Source organism: Tenebrio molitor, chromosome 3 (genome assembly GCF_963966145.1).
Source record: "Tenebrio molitor chromosome 3, icTenMoli1.1, whole genome shotgun sequence".
In the NCBI taxonomy this organism is placed as follows: domain Eukaryota; kingdom Metazoa; phylum Arthropoda; class Insecta; order Coleoptera; family Tenebrionidae; genus Tenebrio; species Tenebrio molitor.
The window spans coordinates 27,143,641-27,164,857 of record NC_091048.1 but is presented as its reverse complement, the minus strand read 5'-3'; the positions used below and the strand labels follow the sequence as shown (position 1 = coordinate 27,164,857).

General features: G+C 42.9%; 6 protein-coding genes across 20 annotated transcripts in view; 4 read left to right on the top strand and 2 right to left on the bottom strand.

Moving 5' to 3' along the window:
* The window catches only part of Eip93F (Ecdysone-induced protein 93F), a 43,992-nt gene extending 33,415 nt beyond the window's left edge, over nucleotides 1-10,577 (top strand). For 7 of the 12 annotated variants that reach the window (XM_069040659.1, XM_069040667.1, XM_069040658.1 and 4 more), the window contains 2 exons: nucleotides 1,040-2,913; nucleotides 5,986-10,577. In XM_069040659.1, coding sequence (XP_068896760.1) covers nucleotides 1,040-2,913; nucleotides 5,986-6,326 — 2,215 coding nt within the window. In that variant the 3' untranslated portion in view covers nucleotides 6,327-10,577. The remainder of the gene's footprint in view (nucleotides 1-1,039; nucleotides 2,914-5,985) is intronic. The other 5 variants (XR_011157438.1, XR_011157437.1, XM_069040661.1 and 2 more) reach the window with 5 other exon arrangements.
* LOC138125407 (RCC1 domain-containing protein 1) lies at nucleotides 10,393-11,738 on the bottom strand. Of its 2 annotated transcripts, none has more exons than XM_069040693.1 (3): nucleotides 11,242-11,738; nucleotides 10,898-11,193; nucleotides 10,393-10,851 (listed from the first exon to the last, which is right to left on the bottom strand). In XM_069040693.1, exons 1-3 carry the CDS (start codon nucleotides 11,736-11,738, stop codon nucleotides 10,676-10,678), a joined length of 969 nt encoding a protein of 322 aa, XP_068896794.1. In that variant the 3' UTR covers nucleotides 10,393-10,675. The 2 variants fall into 2 exon arrangements, with proteins under 2 accessions (XP_068896794.1, XP_068896795.1); XM_069040694.1 differs by having other exon boundaries at nucleotides 10,393-10,848.
* Nucleotides 11,739-11,744: 6 nt separating this feature from the next.
* On the top strand, nucleotides 11,745-14,184 carry LOC138125409 (ADP-ribosylation factor-like protein 3). 2 transcript variants are annotated; one of them, XR_011157444.1, is made up of 4 exons: nucleotides 11,745-11,868; nucleotides 12,286-12,546; nucleotides 12,594-12,939; nucleotides 13,990-14,184. XR_011157444.1 is itself a non-coding variant. In XM_069040697.1 (3 exons), exons 1-3 carry the CDS (start codon nucleotides 11,866-11,868, stop codon nucleotides 12,870-12,872), a joined length of 543 nt encoding a protein of 180 aa, XP_068896798.1. In that variant the 5' UTR covers nucleotides 11,745-11,865; the 3' UTR covers nucleotides 12,873-13,117. The 2 variants fall into 2 exon arrangements, 1 of the variants encoding a protein (XP_068896798.1); XM_069040697.1 differs by lacking the exon at nucleotides 13,990-14,184 and having other exon boundaries at nucleotides 12,594-13,117.
* Nucleotides 14,185-14,763: 579 nt separating this feature from the next.
* On the top strand, nucleotides 14,764-17,320 carry LOC138125397 (uncharacterized). Of its 2 annotated transcripts, none has more exons than XM_069040682.1 (4): nucleotides 14,764-14,912; nucleotides 15,641-16,613; nucleotides 16,705-17,037; nucleotides 17,088-17,320. In XM_069040682.1, the coding sequence occupies exons 2-4, from the start codon at nucleotides 15,660-15,662 to the stop codon at nucleotides 17,166-17,168; spliced, it is 1,368 nt and encodes a 455-aa protein (XP_068896783.1). In that variant the 5' UTR covers nucleotides 14,764-14,912; nucleotides 15,641-15,659; the 3' UTR covers nucleotides 17,169-17,320. The 2 variants fall into 2 exon arrangements, with proteins under 2 accessions (XP_068896783.1, XP_068896782.1); XM_069040681.1 differs by lacking the exon at nucleotides 14,764-14,912 and adding an exon at nucleotides 14,924-15,143.
* Nucleotides 17,321-17,507: 187 nt separating this feature from the next.
* LOC138125408 (luciferin sulfotransferase-like) lies at nucleotides 17,508-18,869 on the top strand. The gene is made up of 5 exons (XM_069040696.1): nucleotides 17,508-17,859; nucleotides 17,904-18,000; nucleotides 18,046-18,226; nucleotides 18,271-18,391; nucleotides 18,440-18,869. The coding sequence occupies exons 1-5, from the start codon at nucleotides 17,679-17,681 to the stop codon at nucleotides 18,826-18,828; spliced, it is 969 nt and encodes a 322-aa protein (XP_068896797.1). The 5' UTR covers nucleotides 17,508-17,678; the 3' UTR covers nucleotides 18,829-18,869.
* Nucleotides 18,870-18,890: 21 nt separating this feature from the next.
* Nucleotides 18,891-20,247, bottom strand: St2 (Sulfotransferase 2). The gene is made up of 2 exons (XM_069040692.1): nucleotides 19,695-20,247; nucleotides 18,891-19,647 (listed from the first exon to the last, which is right to left on the bottom strand). Exons 1-2 carry the CDS (start codon nucleotides 19,994-19,996, stop codon nucleotides 18,975-18,977), a joined length of 975 nt encoding a protein of 324 aa, XP_068896793.1. The 5' UTR covers nucleotides 19,997-20,247; the 3' UTR covers nucleotides 18,891-18,974.
* Nucleotides 20,248-21,217: the final 970 nt, after the last annotated feature.

Sequence of the window (21,217 nt, the reverse complement as noted above, 5' to 3'; positions counted from 1 at the left end):
CACGAAAAAAATTGATCTTTCACGATTTTTTTCGAGACGCAATATGATTCTCAATGGGATAGGTTAGTACACAATGATTTTTAATTTTTTGTCGCACCTTATCTCGACGAATTTGTTTGTTTGTCCCAAAAACATATTTTTTTAATCTCGCGCTATCACGTCAAATTCTTTTCGTAAACAACTCGAGTATTTTTGTCGTTGTAACCTTGACAATGGTTTATTATCGCCGAAAGTGTGTATTCACCAAATCTGAGTGATGGGGGGCGATCAGATTTCCACCTGGCGGGTTGGGATCAGACTCGGTGGGCGACGTCGTCACACGCTGCGGAATTCAGGAGGAAGTGAAACGTCAGACCGATCTGCCTTTTACTGCGTTTCACCAATTCAGAGCGGCTCCGTAAAAAGTTATTAATTAGTCGATAATCGAGTTAATCCTCGACGATTGTTCATGCACTTTCGAACTGAAACGTTGCGAATGGAGAACGTCGCAGTTCCAGGTGCGAAAATGTGATTCTCCATTTTTTTAAATGCAGTTTAGGGAAAAATTGTTGTCAACAAATTCACAACGGATGAGTAATAAAATGAATGACAACAGAAGTTCTAAAAATACGCGTTAACTGCTGCGTGGTAAACACCAATCGAGAGATTGTTGCTGCGACCTGTTTGCAAAATTTTTGTAATTTCTGATGATCGGAAGACAGTTTCAAGATTTTGTTTGTTTGAATTTTTGTGGTTTCCGCGAAGGTGTCCTTCCTGCACCGCTTCCATCAAACTTGTCCACGTGTCGAAATTCCAATTAATCGCGGCGCAGTTGCACGATTGCGTCTAGCTAGGAGATAATGCACCGTTGCCCTTGTCCCACATAACGATTTTTGCCTCTGTGAGAAATGCATTGACATTAATTTGTAACCGACAATTTCGCACAAGCATCACTTGACCAATCTGTAATTTGAGCGTTGTTGCGACATGGTCGGTCGGTATTGTAGCATCCCAAAAACGGTTGACTTTCGGACAACACCTCACCAAGCTATAATTTCAGTTCTGATTTTAGAGCGAAACCTAGGATGTCCGCTGTAGCCGGCAGGAGGACGTACACCGAAGACGAACTCCAGGCGGCGTTGAGAGACATCCAGTCGGGAAAGCTGGGCACCAGGAGGGCGGCCGTGATCTACGGCATACCGAGATCGACGCTGCGGAACAAAGTCTACAAACTTGCCTTAGAGAGGGAGCGAGAGTCGCACTTGAACAGCGCGACGCCCCTGAAACTCGACGAAGAGGAGGCGATGGAGGACGACAAGGAGCTGTCGGGGGCCGAGGAGGAGAAGGAGGTGGAGAAGGCGCTCCAGGCGCCGCTTTGTGATATCTTGAGATTCTCACAGATGGAGATCCCTCCGGAGGCGGTGAAGGCGCTGCTCCAGAAGAACAAGGAGGGACAGGAGGCGTGGGCCGGACTGGAGCACAGCGAGGTGGGACCCTACATCCAGAACTTGTTGCTCGCCTCCCAGAACCTCCTGGCCAACCAGAAACCGATGGAGAACTCGGTGCTGAAGAGCGTGGTGCCGGAATTCCTCAAGCAGATGATGACGGACGACCAGACGAAATCCAACGGTGATAACGTGACGAGACCGAGCCCGTCGAATTCTGTAATAACCAGACAACCCAAATCTGAGTCGGACATGGAAGCGGAGGAGTCGCCTTCGAATGTGATACTAAAAATTCCGTCCTTTAAACCGACGTCTAGCAAGAACGGATGTGATCTATTCAGGAACACCGCGGAAACGGGGAGCATGGTCTCGCCCCCGGTCACCAGCGAGTCGGGCTCGCCCCCGATCCTCCCCGGCAAGGGCATGACGATAAAGGACGTCAAGGATGTCATCGCTCAAAGTATCAGCCAGAAATTCCAGCAGAACCTGGAGCCGCGAAGGCCTCCGATGATGGAGATGGATTTTAAGCGGGGCGGCTTCACGCCGCCGTTGAGCGGCGGCATCTCCGTGATCAAGACCCAAGACCTGACCCGGCCCTACCAGCCGCCCCCCAAGCCCCAGCAGAACCCCACCCCCAATTCCGGCGGCAAGGGCACCAGACCCAAGCGCGGCAAGTACCGCAACTACGACAGGGACAGCCTGGTCGAGGCCGTGCGGGCCGTGCAGAGGGGCGAGATGTCGGTCCACCGGGCGGGGAGCTACTACGGCGTCCCCCATTCGACCCTCGAGTACAAAGTGAAAGAGAGACACTTGATGCGGCCCCGGAAGAGGGACCCCAAGCCCAACCCCGTCGACGAGAAGATCGCCAGTTTGAAGCAGAACGACATCCGCGCCCAGGAGAAGCTCAAACCGATGATGAAACCCCCGCAGAAGTTCCCGCCGACGGCGACGTCCCCCAACGGCATGAAACTCCCGATTTTCGAGCCGGGCATGGCGCCCCTGGCCGGCTACAACCCGCCGCCGTTCCCCTTCTGGCCGCACCCGGGGTTCCACCACCTCCCGCTCGAGTACAGCCGGCCCATTCCCCCCAACCCCGAGTTCTTCGCCTCGCAGATGATGCAGAAGCTTCAAGAGGAATCGTCGAGGGGGATCGGGCCCCAGACCGCCGCCCCCCCGAATGCCCCCGCTCTGGCGAAGAGCGCCAGGCAGATAGCCGAGTCGCTGTTGGACGGGACGGGGTCCAACGGCTCGTTCCTCGACGGGATCATCCGGTCCAGTCTGGAGTCGGGCGTGCCCACCACCGACAAGTCCCCCAAGGAGGATAAGAACGTACCCGTGGAAAACCTGTCGAACAAGGCGCTGCTCGATCAGCTGTGCAGGAACAGCAGGCTGACGCCGCTTTCTAAACCTGCGATCACGCCGGAGGCCAACAGCTCGGGAGATGAGTCGTATAGGAAGGGACCCAGTCCCCTCAACTTCACTGCTGGAGGTGAGCCGCGCCTTCCTCTTTATCTGATCTTTGCATTTTTCTCCAACGCTTGCACGAATCACATTTATTTATCTTTTCCTTCTCGATCCGCACCTTCTCTCGCAATATTCTTCTGGCAAAACTGATGTACCTTAATTTTCTCTTTCGAGATCGTTAAAGGGGCGTCTTACAACAATTTTTACACGCGTGTTTGCACGCCACCTGCGTTTTCCCCTGATGACATCATCAAGCATGGCGCCGATATATCCTCGAGTCCGCTTGTATTTCTGTCACTTTTAAGAGGATTTACTTCACAAAAGTACGTAAATCGCGCAAACGAACCATTTTCGACCAAACGGTCCTGTGAAACCTAACGTAACAGAATTGCTTTAAAATCTTATCAGGTATAGACTGCCATAAAAAACGCCAATTCATAGTAAAGAGAGTGAGCACCGAAATTTTGCAACAGTGAAATTTTTTTTCCGTCGAGCTTTCCGAAATGAACCCGGACAGGCCAATTTAATTTTTGCAAAAGAAGCATTTTCCCGTGATTTCCATTTTTCTGTTCCTATCCGTTTCCGGGCTATGACGTCGCCGCCATTTATGGCAATCCCTCAAAAAAAGTTTGTTGGTGAAAGAGAAAAGGCAGAAAAATTAAAATGATCACAAAATATTTTTTTCGAAAAGCTCAAGACAAAGAAAATATTTCCGTTAATCCAAATTTTTACCGCGCACCGTGTGTGCTCAATACTAAATTTTATTCGTATTATTAAGTGGGATTAGGTAAGCAAAACTTGATTCTGTGGATAAGCAAGTTTCATTGTTGCACTTTTTTGCAAGAACATATATACATCAACAAATTTATCTTGATATTGCACAATGTTTGTTTGGGGAACTAAAGTTCTGTCAACTTTGTCAAACTCAAAACCAGATTCAGAGGGGATTTAAGTGAGTTAGTTCATCGTCGATACAATCTCAATAAATGACCTTTGATCCACCTACGGTAGGTCTCTGTCAAAATGCATCTTGGGTCTTACAGGCCGAGAATTTACACCAAAGCTGTACCAGATATTGTTCTGCCAGCTCTAGATTATTTGCGACGATCAGTGGATATTTTTCGGGATCTTTCCGTATCTCATTATCTCTTCTGTGGATCTCCCTGTACCTTCCATGGATCTCATATCCCAGACCTCCCTGTATTTTCCTCTGATTTACCTCCATCTGCGACGAATCTCTCTATATTTCCCTGAATCTCCCAGCCGGGAGGATCCTGTATATCTTCCCCGAATATTCCTGCGTCAGCCTCGAATCTCCTCCCGATTTCCCTGTATCTCCCATGAATTTCACATCTCAGAGCTTCCTATATCTCCCCCGGATTTCTTTTTATTTCTGATAAATCTCCTTGAATTATGCCCTGGATCTTCATCTCCTATCTGCCGTGGATCTCCCATGACAAGTCCTTTGATTTTCAATCTCTCCAGTTCTTTAAAATAAAAAAAAAGAAATCCAAGTCTGGATAATAATACCGAACTCCATTTTGTACGGACTTAGTACACGTAAACATTAATTCGAACCTACAAATGCACGTGACATGTGGGTGGAGCTATTTGCCCTTTCTTTCGAATGTTTTTCAAAGAATCGGTAAAAAACTTCTGGGATAGCAATTTGTTTGTTGAAGATGAGCAAAAAGTATTTCGCTATTCAGATAAAAGAAATAATTCAGGAAACATTTCTGCCATATCTGCCAGAGAATGGCTTCTCTCAGAAATCTTTCTGAATCTTTTGGTGAAAATGCACAACAACTGTCAAATATGTAGTCGATCCTTTCAGAGTCCCCAGATAACCTTGAGATATACAGTGCGTTCGTAAAGTTCGGAATAAATTCGATAAAAATGTAAGTAGGTAATAATTTCTGAGAAAAATCCTTGAACAGGTCAACTTTGTTTTTCTTATTTTTCTGGTACGCCTTCGTACTAGCTAAACGTCAATGAAAAAAATTGGCACCTTACATAACAATTTTTTTGGAAAATTACAAATTTTACTTCAAAAAATGTAATTTAACTTTTAACTTAATTTTTTTTCAATAGATTTAGTTACAATGGAAGGTTTATTTTAAGAGACCAAACAATTTAGAACGATTTGCGGTAGAGAATTCGCACTGAAACAGAACAAATAAGCCCTGACATTATTGAGCGCAGTGTACAAAGTGTCGGTGAGTGCCAAATAGTTGGCGGGAGGTAATTTCAACATTTGCGTTAAATTTTATTCTTAACCTGAGATGTTTGTTTGATTTTGTTTGAGGTCAATTAAAATTTTTACATTAAAAATTAAGTTAAATTTTTTAAGTAAAATTTGTCATTTTCTCAAAAAAAGATTGCCATGTAAGGTATCAGTTTTTTTCATTAGTCGTTTAAGTACTAAGAAGGTCTACCAGAAAAAGATGAAAAAAGTGAGGGTTGTCATTTAAAAAAAATATTGATGACGTCATTATTAGGAGACGACAAGCTGTCAACTTAAATAACGTACTGTACAACATGCACTTTTTAAAAACAAAGTTGACCCCTTCGAGGATTTTTCACAGAAATTAATACTATTAATAATATCGAATTTATTCCGAACTTTACGAACGCACTGTATGAAAAATATGGTGAAAAATGGTTATGTAATTTTACATACGTTTGGCGTTGCTGTTTTTAGAAATGTAGTAATGGACTTTCTACTAATTAACACGAATAAAATTTAGATAAAAAAAAAATGTAAGTATGTGCGTTTTTTTGACGGGCTAGAGTTAAATTATACAGCATTTCTGTTACGTCAGGTTCCGTAGGGTACTTATCTAACATCTGATAACACAGTTCGATCCACGATTGTTCACTTGTTCTATTTATATTCACTTTTCTTCGAAAAGTCATAAATATGAGCTGACTTGGGGGTTGACGGCCGCCATTTTTGGTGACATCATCACGTCAAAGCACCAGATGGCGTGCGTGCAAGCCCCGCGTAAAAATGTCTTGTGAGAAAATTATTTTGCATCGACTTTCCTGCGGGAGTAGTGGGTTGGGGAGCATTCCATTGAACATGTTTGTGGCGCAGGATGCAATTCCAAGGATGGCCACCACCAGACGGACACGTCTCCGCCGCGCTACGAAGGAGCGGACCTGCACACGATCGAACTGTCGAACGATTCGAACGAGTCGACGGAGAGGAATCCGAACTTGTCGTCAAGAGAAGAACCGTCGACGACACCACCGACGACAACGGCGACAAGCACGCCACCGGCGAGGATCTACCTAAAGAAAGATCTGGCCAACCCGGACAACCTTCAACCTGAAATGCTGATGCGCTTCCGGGACGTCCTTCCCGACATGGAGCGGAACGGCGTCAGCGAAGGTATAACAGGAAGTGCCTCAGATAATGACGCGCCTCAAGACTGACACCTAACTATCGTAAGTGAGAGATTTTTATACTAAAAATACACACACGCATAGCAAAAAAATATACATATACGAGTATATATGGAGATGTGTAAAATTAGCAAATCATCAAAATTTCGGTGTTAAGATACACGATACGCCCCACCCACCCATCTTCAGACCCAGCCCGAAATTCGCACGGAATTTGGGAAGAACGACGTGGTTGTAAAGTGAACATAATATCGAGCTCGATGACGGTGTTTGTTGATTATTTATTTACGTTTTTTTCTTAATTATTATGGTTTTGTTTTAGGATAGTGGTGAGCATCAAAGCAGTGATTTGTATATTAGGTGTTTTTTGACTCAAAACAAAATGTATTCATTATGGAAAAATTCATACCATTCCGGCTGGACGGCTGGGTCCCGCATGTGCCATCCGACCATCATGTGATAAATGTTGAATTTTTTCCGGACGTTGCGGCGCCCAGCCGTTCCAGCGATACATGTTTACTGTTCGGTGTATTTGGCATGTACCAAAAAAAAAAAATTCGTATCATCAGTGTACTCTCTATGTGTCTTCGACGTGGCGTACTATACCTCAAACTTGTATAAAGTTCATGATACATGTTCGCGCATTCAGCTGCTTTGATGAGGACGGTTCATATATATTATATAATATCGAAAAAACCCATGGGATTGTCCCAGAATTGAAAAAAAATTATATCTATCTGTGATTTATTCAAAATTTTTGATGTATATTTTCTCTAAAAATATCTTAAAATATTATAAATATAAAATTAAACAATTAGGAGTAGTTAATTGATATCGATTCGGTCGGCGGACTGATTCGAATTCGGGATTCAGTTGACCGAACCGAACATTTCGTTTAATTCATATGACAATGAAGTGCAATTAGATGGTATATACATAATATATATTTACATCAATATTAAGTAGTATATAAGATATATTAAAATATATTATATATTTCAAATGGAAGCTATTTTGTTCGAGAGATAAAAGATTGACTCAAGGTAGAGTTTAAACGCTTCATTCCCCCCTTTCAACAACCGTCAGACATACTACAACCAACCACTAACCGAACCGATACCGACAGTTATAACCGAACCGGCGCGTCCCTCGCGCCCGTTCCTCAAACCAAAACAGATTTCTACAGTACACATATTTAAGTTGGACCAATGCAGTTGTATATAATGTGGTATGCTTTTCATACATATCGTTTGGCGCCCCGACCGACCCTCGCCCCCGCACGCGCCGGTCCCGAGACTCGATCGCGCCGCCAAAACCAAACATTCCAACCATATATGTGCCAGATTTTTTATTCGCAAAAATTAGAGATGAACAATTTAAATGTTAAAAAAAAAACCAGATTGTGATCTCGGCCCGGGGCCCTTACGGATCATCTCGGAATGCATTTCTTTCCTAAAAGTTGATTTCGAAGCTGTGAGCTTCCCAGTTCTCGTAGTCCTAAGATTTTAAACAAAACATAAAAAAACACTGTAATTTTAAATGTTTGTGTGTTTCACTTTTTGCGCTTGCCAATTACAGTCGGGGGGCGGACGTCGCCGCCGGCGCCCTCCGCTCCCTCCAAAATACTCTCTCGGCTTGATTGTAGTGTAACAAAATTTCGTAATTCCGCGCGCGATTACATAGTAGGTGAGAAATTTTTCAAATAAACAAATTTAAGCAAGTGTGCCACCGATTTTTGTGCAATTTATATCAAATAGCGATTCTTGCATTGATTTCCATGTGATAATTTGTTACGATAAAGACACTTTCTTTACACTTTTTTTTTTACTTGTTTTTTTCCTCCAAATGTGCGGTCCAAAAATTGTAAAATTTTACAGTGTATCAAAAGGTAACCTTAAAGTATACGCGTTAAATACACGATATTTTTAGTACGTAAACTCTTACAGGCTTCAAAGCACGATATAATCAAAAAACGAATTGTGTTCTTTGAAAGTTGTTGTCATTCTTTTCGTTTGCAATCCTCCATTATTTATTGTTGTTTGCTGATGTGTCAAATCCGACTTTCGTGACGCTCACCTGGGAGACAGAAACGCCGCCAGAATTCACATCTCCAAACAAAATTCAACAACCGACGCTCTCTTTCCATTTCGTTCTGTACTCACGTTTCCTCGAGTCCCCTTATTTTGGCCTCGGCTTCCTGTCTTTCCCGGTGCGGTCCTGGATTTGCGATAGTACATATCTGAAACGGTACGATTGACAGTTCATTTTAGTACAGTTTGCAGTAATCGAACTACGTAATTTTGTTGTTTATTGTGAAATTGTTTGAACTTTATTAAAATGGACGTAATTTTTGTTTTTAATAATCTATTTGCACCAAACGTGTCAGTATTTCGTTTATAACAAGTAAACAAAACAAACAAAACAAAAAAACAATAACGGACCAAGGTCTTTTTTTAATTAATTCAAATAGATGTTAGATTTATCATTCCACACTATAGCTTTTTCACAACTATAAGACTTCTAATAGTTTCTATGTTATTCCTAATTATTTTTTTACAATACACACATAATTTTAATGATTTTTTTATATCAACGTATTTGTTAATTAATTTTTAGTTGTCTAGTGTAGTGGAAATATTACTTAAGTTTTTTGCTTTACAACCGTGTATATAGTACTGTTTCAGCGCACTTGAATGTTCGTGTGCCTGCAGATTAAAACAGAGAAAGAAACATTTTTATTACAATTGAAACCTCTGAGCAATTTTGTTTTAGTTGAAACAACCATAAGCAACAATAGTACACAATTTACCCACATTTAATCACATTGATGAAGAGCGGATTTTACGTAAAGAAAAGTAAAAATAAGAAAATGATATTTTTATGTATAATGTTGTGTTTGTTATTTATGTTGCAATATCGTAGGCATTTTGGGTGCGTCGTTTTTATTGAGCACCGCTGTATACGTAAATTGGCGTTCTGATGATGCGTCCGCCGAATCGGGCGGACGTCGTGTCGCGACTGGTTTAAGCTAAGACATAAAATGATTTGTTCACAGCCCCCCCGTAAAACACCTTAGATTAATTGATATACAGAGTGTATACTTAATAGATGGTAGTTATACGCGTCATACTTCGTTGACAGTTTACAAGTACAAGAGGTTAGGTTTAATACCCCCACACTATATAGAGTTTTTGTAAATGAGACACTAATAACCAGGTGATGGCACTTAACTAACGTAGCTTAAGATTTTACTTAGTACGTAATGTAAAAGTAGATTAATGTAGGGCCCGAGCTCTTCATCAATGTGGTAGCAAATAAATAGAACAGGTTCAAACTGCAATATACAGGTCGTTTGGCGGATGGCATATTCACAAAATCTAGACGCACTCCAAGGTTAACGATTGGCTCTAAAAATTGTCAGCACCCAACACCAAAAAGTGTCTTCTATTTGTTTCTTTGTTTGTCTAGTCGAGACCGTGCTAAAATTGGTAGAATCAAAAATTACAATGTGATCGGTAACAATTGCGAAGACTGAACGAAAATCAAACTTAACCTTGCACGACAGTTTTGAAATATGCCATGAACACGAAATTTATCTCCGTTGCACACACTGGGACCAAAAGTACTGATTCATATCCGAAATATCAAAAATTATATCAAACATTTTTCTCTTGACAACTTTTCTGTCGTTTCATTGCTATTATTATTATGCTTAAAAGTGGTGCGGATATTAGGGATACTGTTTTTATTATTATTATTACGAAAAGTTTGTTGGATTTTTTATGAGACGAAAATGATTCCATTTTTTGACAATATGTTAGATTTAAAGTCGGCGACCGGACCGCTTCCCCGAAACGGTCCTGCCGCTGACGAAACGATTGAAAAAAGTACTCATATTATAAAATTGTGACTATAAATGCCTTTTAGCGTGAATATTATATTATATCGATTTGTTGTATTTTCTCATGTAAAGGAAAAAGGCTAGACGTTACGTTTCGTTTGTTGTTGCAGATCGTTTTCGATTTTTTCATTATCGTATTTTCCGTTTTCTAGCTTTTTTCCTAAAATACAACGTGTTCTTGTTCGTAAATAACTGTGACTTGTAAATCATGTTTTATTAAAGTTAGATGTTTGAACAATTGCTTTGTGGGAAATTGTTATTTTCAGAAAATATTTTAAAAACCACAAAAATACAAAAAAAATACCATACACATTGTATATTTATAATGTAATTCTGAAGTATACCAGTATTTATTATACTGTGGACTACATTAAAATGTTCACGGTTGTTTTATTTCACCCCCCTGATCCCCCCTCCCTCCGAGACATAACTCCCACGAGAATTATTATTATTATTATTCCATTCTCGATTTAAAAATTCATCCCAATTTTCGTTCTTTACACAACACGAGCGTGTTCCAAGGACCGCATTTAATAGTTTCCACAATCTCTTTAGAAAAATCCGCCAGACAAGTCATCTTGTAAAAATTCTCCTTTTTGTCGTTCTTCAATTGTTTGTATTTATTCCACCCACATCCGTACAATTCACCCTCTTCTGAAAACCACCAATGAATACAAAACCACACAAGAGAAGATACCACCTGTCAGGACAACAGTGTGTCTGTTCCCGCATCCGATTTTTCTTATGTTGTAGTCGACGTCGAGAACTTGCGGGGTTGCCATCACGGCCACCCCGTCCTCCCCTGAATCTTCCCGATCGGACAACCCCAACTGTCCGTTTCCGTTCCAACCCCATCTGTACAAATCACCCTCTTGGCTCAAGGCGCAGGAATGCCATCCCCCTGCCTCTATAGCTTCAATCCGGATTCCTGCCAGCGCTTCTATTAATTTCGGTTCGGACTCATCCTCCAAACTTCCGTGACCCAGTTGGCCACGGCTGCAAAAAAACGATTATCTGGTGTCTCGATGAATCGCACTGACCCACCTTCCCCTACCAAACGAGAACACGTTTCCCGTCTTGTCCAAGAGCAGGCAGTGTTCCCGACCTGTTTTCATATCCACGATCTCTCTCCCGTCAAAATCCAACTTGTTGGGGACGTTGTACACAACCCCTTTCTTAGTTAGCGCTGTCGTCAGCTTAGACCCACATGAAATGCGAGTTATGTAGTCGTCGCAGTCTAGATCCATCAATTTTGGCACTTTAGTCACGCAGTCCGTTATTTTCAACAACTCCCCGTTATCTAGGAGCACCAGAACTTTGTCTTCGTTGCAGGAAATTTGCGTAATTTTACCCTGGATTGGTAACGTTTCGTTTTTAGCGCCTCGCAAAACCAGCACGTTGGCAACCAACAATACAGCGTTGTGGTAACTAACCTCAATGTTTCCCAAATCTTGGTAAACGTGATCGATAAAGCTTTCCACGAGGTTTTCACTGCTGGGGAACTGGCGGTGCAGATTGAAACCGTTGTAGAACACTTTCATGCTATCGATTTGTCTAAGTTATTTACGTTTGACAGTTTTGTGTTCAGTGTCTCTGGTCACGTTCGCTCCTCGATTTCGTCATTTTTAAGCGTCCGAAAACACGTTTTTCGCCTGGCAAACGTTACCGATGGTGAGATTTTTCAGGAGAGGTTGCGGTTTTCAGCTCCGGTCGCCGAATAGGCCCAATTTAACTCAAAAAATAATTATCGAAAACTGACAATACCGCAAATGTCAAACTATCACCATAGCAACTGCACTATCACTGTAAACACACCGAATAATTGATAGGCAACCAGTCATGCAAGTGTAAGGCGGGTGGCCTATATCAAACAATTTTGCAAGAAATCGCAAACCAAACTGATTAAGTGATTACAAACAATGAGTTTACAAAAAGTTGTATACACCAGTTTCAAGGACCATTTTTAGTATAATTTGGGAATCTGATTTATTATTTAATCATTGTGAGAAATCGTCTGTAACAGATGGGATCTTCCTCCATAATTATTTTGTTTTTGCGACCTTGTTCCTTAATTTGGCGTATCTTCAGGGTCTTTTGTCGATTTTGCGGAAGCTCCGCGCCGCCCCCGAGCGCGAGCTGCGCTTGCTCCTCCTCGGCTTGGACAACGCCGGCAAGACCACGATCCTCAAAACTCTGGCGTCTGAAGACATAAACCACATAACACCCACAGCCGGGTTCAACATTAAGTCGGTGATCTCTGAGGGTTTCAAGCTGAACGTGTGGGACATCGGTGGCCAGAGGAAGATTCGACCCTACTGGAAGAACTACTTCGAGAACACGGACGTTTTGGTGAGGTTTTGGTAATGGAATGGGGCCGTTACGCGTGATTGTTGCAGATCTACGTGGTGGACTCTTCCGACAAGAAACGGCTGGAGGAGACCGGGATCGAGCTGTACGAGTTGCTGACCGACGACAAACTCCAAGACGTGCCTTTGTTAGTCTACGCCAACAAACAGGATCTTCCGGAGTCGCTGACGGCGGCGGACCTCGCCCAAGCTCTGGGACTGCCCTCGATCAAGGACCGGCCGTGGCAGATCCAGGCTTGCACCGCCGTGCAGGGGGTGGGAGTGCGCGATGGCATGGAGTGGGTGTGCAAGAGCATCAAGAAGAAGTAATGCCATGCGAAAAACCAGCACCGAATCCGTCCATTTCCACGCACATTTCCAAATCAACACACCTACCGTAAGATAATTGGTAATCTGTGATGAAATAATAAAAGTGGGTAAATCATTGTTCAGTACGAAGCTAATTATCGACTGAGGTTTTATGAGCTTTTGGAATCACTCGGATGCGAAATTAATGTTTCAAATTAGAATGTGTGTCATTTTTCCACTTTATAATAAATCGTTTCCTAAAAGTGTTTTATTTGTGTGGAGTTCACGCACTCGACCGGTTCCTTGATTGAACTTGAGCATCCAGAATTCAAGACTTCAAGGTCTTTTAAATTGAAGGTTCATTGGCCCCGCTTTATACTTTTTAGTTACACCATAGCCATGTACATATTACCACAGATGCGTGCGGGGTAACGGAGCTTGTTCCAATTGTTAACGAAAGAAGCTCCCGATACAAACGATTTGTGCAGTCACGGTTCAGTTACCGTAAAGGCACCCGATTACCCGATTTTAAACCCAAAAAGTCTAAATTTGAACCGAAGAAATTCCAATTTTTAAATGACAATGTCGTTGACACTTTGCAGTCACGTGACATGACAAATTCTAAGCACACTCGTAAAATCGCCAACGCAATTTTTTGCCTCATTCTGTATATTACAACTACAAAACTGTTAAAAAAGTCGTACACTACCTTTAGATCCTTCTTCATATACTCTTGTCTTTCACAATTCGTTCAAATTAATTGTGGTTTACGCCCCAAAACTCTTACATATTTACATGGTGATGCACACAAATACCGTCGAATTAGAAATTATTGTTGCTCACGGTATAAACTTCGAATTAGTTTCACAATTTCAACGAATTTAATGCGGGTTTTTCTAAAAACTGACGTGTCCTTTTGACAGAATTTTCACCTGCTACAGTCATTTGTCGCACTAGCTTGCTCCGATTTGTCAATTGGGGTTTTCAAGACGCGGTTTTCGACAATTCGAAAAGAAAACAGTTTCCACACATGGAAAATAGGATTTTAACGCTTTTCAAAACGACAAAATTAAATTTTACGATTGTCTTGAGGTTTTTTGCAGATTGTGCTGCATTTTTGAATCTCTTTGAATGACAGGTTTGCAGAGGGCGCAATGGTTGCACCAGTGGCGTTACCAAATGTGTACTGAGAGGAAACCTTCTCCCAAAAAGAAGGAACGAAGTTTTATTTCTTATGGGTAATCATTGCCGAGATATGTATTAATTTATTCACTGCGTAGTATTCGAAATGTTATTATTTTGTACCTATTAAAAATTTATAATTATGTAAATTTAGTTTCGTAAAAAAAATAAAAGTTTTGAAAAAATCCAATCTTGTCTATTTCAAAAACATCTCTGCTTGCCTCGTTTGAATTGGATCACAAGAAACTCATTTTTTGCAAATTCTGCAGATGGTAAGACTAATAGTAAAAAAATCTTCGTTTGGTCAGTGGCGTAGACAATGTTTTGAAGTTGTTAGACTTATGCTAACAAGATGCTACACGCAAATAAGTGTATTACAGTTAATTAAACTTGCATAAAATAAGAGCGAATGAAGTACATAATTATGATTATTCTCGGAATTATATAAAGTACTTGTACCAAGCAAAAAAGTCAAGGTTTAAGTAATAATGAAGCATGACTTTCTTAATTCGCTAATTGGTAACCGTATGCTGTAGTTATTATGCAGAATAGTTATTGTTACAGTTCAATGTTTCAAATTTAAGCGCAAGATGACATCATCTTAGCATTCCTAGATGCGGATCCAGCTGGAAAGAGCGTATCCTGCGAGTGGTGTCCTTGACGCTGTTCCTGTGGCACCTGCCGACCGTTCCTGCACCGTTGCGTGTGGTGAAGACAAAGTAAACTCAGAACAGTTGTTCGCATATTTCTGATTATGTAAGAGTGTACCATCTGAAAATAACACGAAAATACAATCTCTGCACTCGTCGTTATCAGCGAGATTTTTACAAATCTGCCCCTTATCAGTGCGCATTGTTTGGACCAGTCGGAATGTTCCAGGTAAGCAGGCGACCTACTCAACAAAGTTAAAAGGTGTATTACGAGTGGCAGGTAGTCAGTGTTGAATCGAAACCAGAACCGTTTCGAAGTACCGTTAGAAAATCGTGTACGTCAGGCCGCAAAGTACCATCGACTCGTGTCATTTTTGTGTTGGCTGTGGTCGCGATATGTGACATGTGAATGGTCGCACGAGTCAAAAAATCCCAGAAAAACCTTAGGTACTTGCAGCACGTAAGTACCCTTTCTCTCGCACTGTCACTCAAAAAAGATATCGAGTTCGCAATTTGTTTACATTACGCGCAGAGTTCAAGGCTCTTATCTGGTGCGAGGATGTCGTTTGTTTTTCAGGTGTTTGCGCTTTTCGGGCGGTACCATTCCGTACTCGCACAGAATGAGCTAACTGTAATTTTTGCGGGATCGCGGGTCATTGTGGTACCATCAAATTCCATCAGAAACTGCCAACAAAAAATTACTGTCATTATCAGAGATGCTAAATCACTTTTGGTACTGAGGCGTACCGAGATTGATGATTGTCAATTATTCGGACGCCTACTACGACTGTTGCAAAGTGCAACAAGCATCTAGCACGCTCGTTGAGATTAGCTCTAAAAGTCGATTAGATTGTCGATTTGTTGGTAATTTTTTCAACACCTAGGAACGTGATTTGGCGACGAAGATAAAACATGCTTTATGAAGCGTGAAGATTAAGCAGAAATTAATTTTTACAGGTGAACCCCAGCAGACCAAATGGCCACCAAACACCTGATCCTTCTAGTCATCCTAGTTATCTCGCATAGTTCTTTGGGGGACCTCACCGACAACAAAATCGACGATGAATCCAGTCCACTCGCGGAAGCCGCCGCTGACATCCTGAAGGAGCAAAATTTGCAAAACGTAGGCGGAATGTTGAACAATTTGATGCATTCAGATGGAGCCAAACAGTTGGGGGACATTTTGAGTCAAGCCGCGACTGGAGACAACGCCGGTCAAATCTTGCAAGGACTGGGGTCGGTCCTGGGACAGGCTAAAGGACTCGACCCGTCGATGCTGGGCATGGTGATGAACATGTTCCAACAGGGCAGCGGCAAAAAAAGCGACGACTCCTTCGACATCCTCTCGCTTTTGGGCAGCATCATGGGCCAGTCCGGGGACAAGAACCTGTGGAGCTACGTCCCGATGATCCTCCAAACCGCCAACGCCTTCTTGGGTCCGGAGGCCGACGAGAGAGCCCGAGCCCACGGAGACCACGCCGACTTGATGCCCCCCATCCTGGAAAAACTCCATCTCCTCTTCGACCACTTCATCAACTCCGAGATGGGGCGCCAGCTGGTCAACACCATCGGGGCCGAGAAATTCGTGAAAGTCTTCGCCGACGAGAACGGCAGATTCACCTATCGCCGCTTCGTCGACATGCTCGAGAACCACTCGTTCCGCAAGCACTGGATCAAGATGATCACCAAGAAGATCGCCGCGATCATCTCGCACGTCTCCGACCCCAAGATCCAGAAGAAGTACATCACCACGTTCCAGCACTTCATCAACAGCATCATGAAGAGTCAAGGCTTCCCCAAGGCGGCTCTCTTCGACCCGAACCGCCCCACCGAAACCATCACGGCGCTGATCAACCACTTCGCCAAAGAGAATCTGAACATGAAGATCAGCTCCAAGCAGTACGTCAAACCTGCAGTGGAGTATGTCCAGGTAATGGCTTGCAGATATCGCACTGGTGTCTGCACCCAATTAATGCAACTCACCGTGAAGACTAATTACCTGAGTGTTGTTGACCTTTCAGGACTTGTTCCGTTTGGTGGAGAAGCGAGGGATGCTGAGTGTGGACTCGCAGCTGTTGTCTGACAAACTGGCCGACACGATCAACCTGGAAGTGATCGAACCCATCGCAAGAGTCAACCGGGCGTACAGATTCGCCAGGAAAGTACCACAATGTGACAAGTACGTCATGTGTCTAGTGAATCGAGAGCCGCAAGACGAGAAGCCGAGTCTCCCGGGACTCAGACCGCTCCTCAGCAAGTCTGCCAGTCTGATTCTGAGCTGGTTCCTGAGCTCCACCACCAAAACCTCCTACTGGGACCTGTACCGCTCCATCACAGACCAGAGAGACTGCCAGGTACCACGCTTCTTATTTTTAATCCCGGTACTGATCTCTTCCTCTTTCAGAGTCATTTCGTAGCGGCTTGCAACGATTTCCACGCCGAAGAAGTCAGAGTCAAGAGGGAGTACGTGCACAGCGAGTTGTGAACGGCTTCGATGGTACTTCCAGTTATGTTTAATTTGTTGGACTGAGTGCGTCGACGCTCATTGCGGGCATAATTCTTGTTGAACGAGTTTTATTTATTAATTTGTATTTATATTGTACATTTATTGTCAATAAATGATGAGGAAAAAGTTGACACTGGTGTCTTCAAGGTCCGTCAAGCTCCACCGGACAAGCTCGTGGGTCCCAATCAGCTCACGCTTTTTGGACAAATCAAAAAGTACTCTTGCCCTGACAATCTAAGACAAGACCGTAACCTCTGCGTTTTTGCTTGAGAAATAGTAGTATTTTTTATGTGTTTGGCCCCAAAGTATGGCGGGCAAAAACGCTTAACCTTGTTTCCACCGATCAGATAATACACACGTTGGGCCTTTTTTCCCCGCTGTTCTTGAACGTGGTGCGGAAACACGTCGAAGGTCCCACACACCCCACAAAAACTCCTCACATTACTGTTATATAAGCTGGAACAATTTATTTATTCTAATTGTGCAAAAATGCTCGGCGTCGACGAACTCGACAAGATTCTCCAGGAGAAGTGTACCAATACCTTCAGGAAGGGCTACGTCAACATCGGCGGATTCACCTTCCCCAAGAGATACGAAGAGTTGAAGGACCAGTTCGACAATCTCGAAGTGCACGAGGAGGATGTCTGGATCTGTAGCTTCCCCAAAACTGGTAAGACCACATTTTAGTGTCTCAATCTCTAAATGATGAAAAAGGGACGACCTGGACGCAAGAAATGGTGTGGATGATCGTCAACAATCTAGACTTCGAAGAGGGACAAGTGAATTTGGGACATCGTTCGCCATTTCTAGAGTAAGTAAGGTTAGGAAGCAGAAAAAAATATTGAACCTTGTGTAGGCTCTCTGTAATCTTCGATTACCGCGACATGCTCAAGAACAACGCCAGTTTCAACCCCCCACCCTTCCTCGAAGACTCGATCGGATTCGTGAAGTCTCAGAAGAGTCCGGTATGCGTGAAGACTCACTTCCCTTACCACCTGCTCCCCAAAGAGATCCAAAATGGCAGCAAGAAACCTAAGGTATGGTAGAGACTCTCTATTCTGTTGTAACCTTCACATTGCAGATGATTTATGTGGCTCGTGACCCCAAAGACACCTGCATCTCCTACTTTCACCACAGCAAGTTGTTGGAATGTTTCAGGGGAGATTTCAACGAGTTCTGCGAACTATTCTTAGCTGGGAAAGGTACTCTTCAAGTAATTTCAAAACTGTGGTGCTCACTAAACATTTTAGTAAATTTTGGGCCTTACTGGAAACACGTTTTGCCCTACTGGGACAAACGAAACTCACCTGATCTTCTCTTCTTGAAATTTGAAGATATGAAGAAGGATTTGCCCAAGGTTATCAGACAAGTGGCCGAGTTCTTGGAACGTCCGTTGAGCGAAGAACAGGTAGAGATTTTGACAAAACATCTCAGTTTTGAGTCGATGAAGCAAAATCCTGCTGTCAACTACGAACTGGTTTGCAATTTGAACAAACAGTTTAATTTGACAGAAGGGGGAGGAGCGTTTATGAGATCTGGGACGGTGGGAGGTTACAAAGGAATGATGTCTGAAGAGATGATAAAAAGATTTGACGACTGGATCGAGGAGAACCTCAAGGGAACGGATTACGTCATCTGATTGTTATTTTTGAAAGTGATTCAATAAAATTCTTTCACGTATTTGATTGTTTTTATCTGAACTTGAAGGGAAAAACATTTTATTACGTAAACTATTCTACAAAACATCTTAAACTATTTTTATTTTGTACATAACTCTTCTTAAACCTAGTCGAAAGTGAGTCCAGTCCCTTTGGTATTCTCCTCGATCCAGTCGTCAAACCTCTTCGCCAACTCGGGACTCATGTGGTTCTTCCAATCCCCAACCTGCCCCTTCCTGATGAAGTGATTCCCAACTCTCTTGAAGAAGTCTTTCCCGTAGGTCTCCTCGAGGATCCTCTCGAAGTTGCATCCGGAATTGTCCCTCATGTTCTGGAAGCTCAAGAAATCGCACAACTTGTCGAACTCCTCTTCGGTGTAGCTCTTGTTCATGAAAGCCGCGATCTTCTTCACGGTTCCTCGAAGATCCCTCTTCATATCTTCGTATTTGAGGAACAAGACGTTGGTTTCGTGTCGCTTGTTCCAGAAGGGGAGGTAGTGGGAGAAGAGCGAGCCCAGCGGAGTCAAACCGCGTATCATTTGGTCACCGAATTCTTCAAAGGAAATCTGGAGGTCGTGGAGCATCTTGCAGTGGTGATAGAACGAGACGCACATGTCTTTGGGGTTTCGACAGGTGTAGATGATTCTGGGTTTGATCTTGTCGAGTTCTGTGGGGAGGAGAGGCAGAGGAAGATGGCTTTTGATGTATCTTGGTGATGGGAGGTTGTTGACGAGCTCGACTGAGTTCTCGATGAGGTCTTTGCCCAAAGAGTTTTCGTACTTGAAGAGAACTGACGACATCCTGTTAAGACAAGTGTTACGGGTGGTTGTCGACTCGTCGGTACTTACTCTATCAAAGGGGCTCGGATCTGCTGGATGGTATTCCTCGCGGTGTCAAAATCGAGATCGTTGCCTATCAGCCAGATCATCTCCTGGCACCAGGTGGACCCAGTCCTGGGGTAGCTGATCAACCAGATGTCATCTTCGCGGACAGGAGCGTCGATTATCGCTTGGGCGATCTTGAGGTGGTGAGGAGGCATCAGACATCGCCCCGGGTTGTATTCGAGCATGGCGCCCTTCACACCGAACGCTTTGTCCACGACGTCGGCGTCTTCGGGGTCCAGAGCTCGCACCGTGTAACTTACACTCATGATGTTGCACCAGCTGGGGCTTTCGTCAAACTATGAAGAGATGACCGGGGCGAGTTCTTTAGAAGCGGGCCTTTCGCAATCGTCCCCACTTTGTGGTTGATCTGAGCGTGACTTATCCATCGAGGGCGGCGCGATTATTTATCGCAATTGCAACTGTCAAATGACCGACTGATAACAGGGGTGGTCCGGGGGTGATTTGTGCATAGATGGACGTTGCACGGGAGAATCTGCACCGCTTGTTACACAGTTAGGTTTACTGCGAATGTTGTGCAAGATTATGGCGAGCAGACGTGAAAGTTGTTGTAGTGAAATGAATTTTTCCACGGTCTGCGTGTATGAATAATATAAAAAACCAGAAAAATAGCCACACACGAGAACCGGAAGTCAGATTTATGTGATCTGGAGGAGAAAATATCGGAACTTTCCGTTTTACGATTTAAGACGATTGGATGACTGTCGCGTTTTTACGAACTTTCCATCGACCGACATTCTTTGATGTTTTAACAATTATGCAAGTGCTAATTATTGCGTACTTCTTTGTGGAAATATTTGTGTTGCAGACTAGGGAATTGATGGCTTCTAAATGCAAGATATTAATACGCCAAAAAATAACTAAACAAATACAATCATATTATGCAAACAGCAAATACGCAAACATCCTTTCGAAAAATCTACGAGCTCAGACAATTAAATTCTCGTTTCAAAGGAATTCCAAACGATTTCATTTTTACGATTTTCGGCTCATTCACAAAATTTAATAACACACAAACAAATTCTAACTTGATTGCACACACCGATTTTTACTTTTCAGTTTCAGTAGAATTTAGTGACCCGTATATAATTATTATCATTATCAGAGTGAAAGTTCTCTAAGTAACTTTCCTTTAACTGGTTTATTCTTAATTTGTTGTTGGCGTGAGTGAATCAGAATCCTACGAACTGGCAGGGCCAGCGGAGTGAAAATATCAGCTGCAATTGATCAATTTGTCCGACTAGCGAAACAAAGATAAAAGGGCAATCTTGTACAATGCGTTTTTAGTTAATTTTATTATTCCAATTCCTTTAGTTTTATTTAAAACGAATTTTCTTTGGTCCATCAAAATTTTACTGCTTGGTATGCAACCAGCAACACATACACATGTACTGTGTCCAAATTCTTGCATTTAGTAACAAAACGGCATTTTTGTTCTTTGCAAGAGCCAAATGCAACAAATCTGAGCA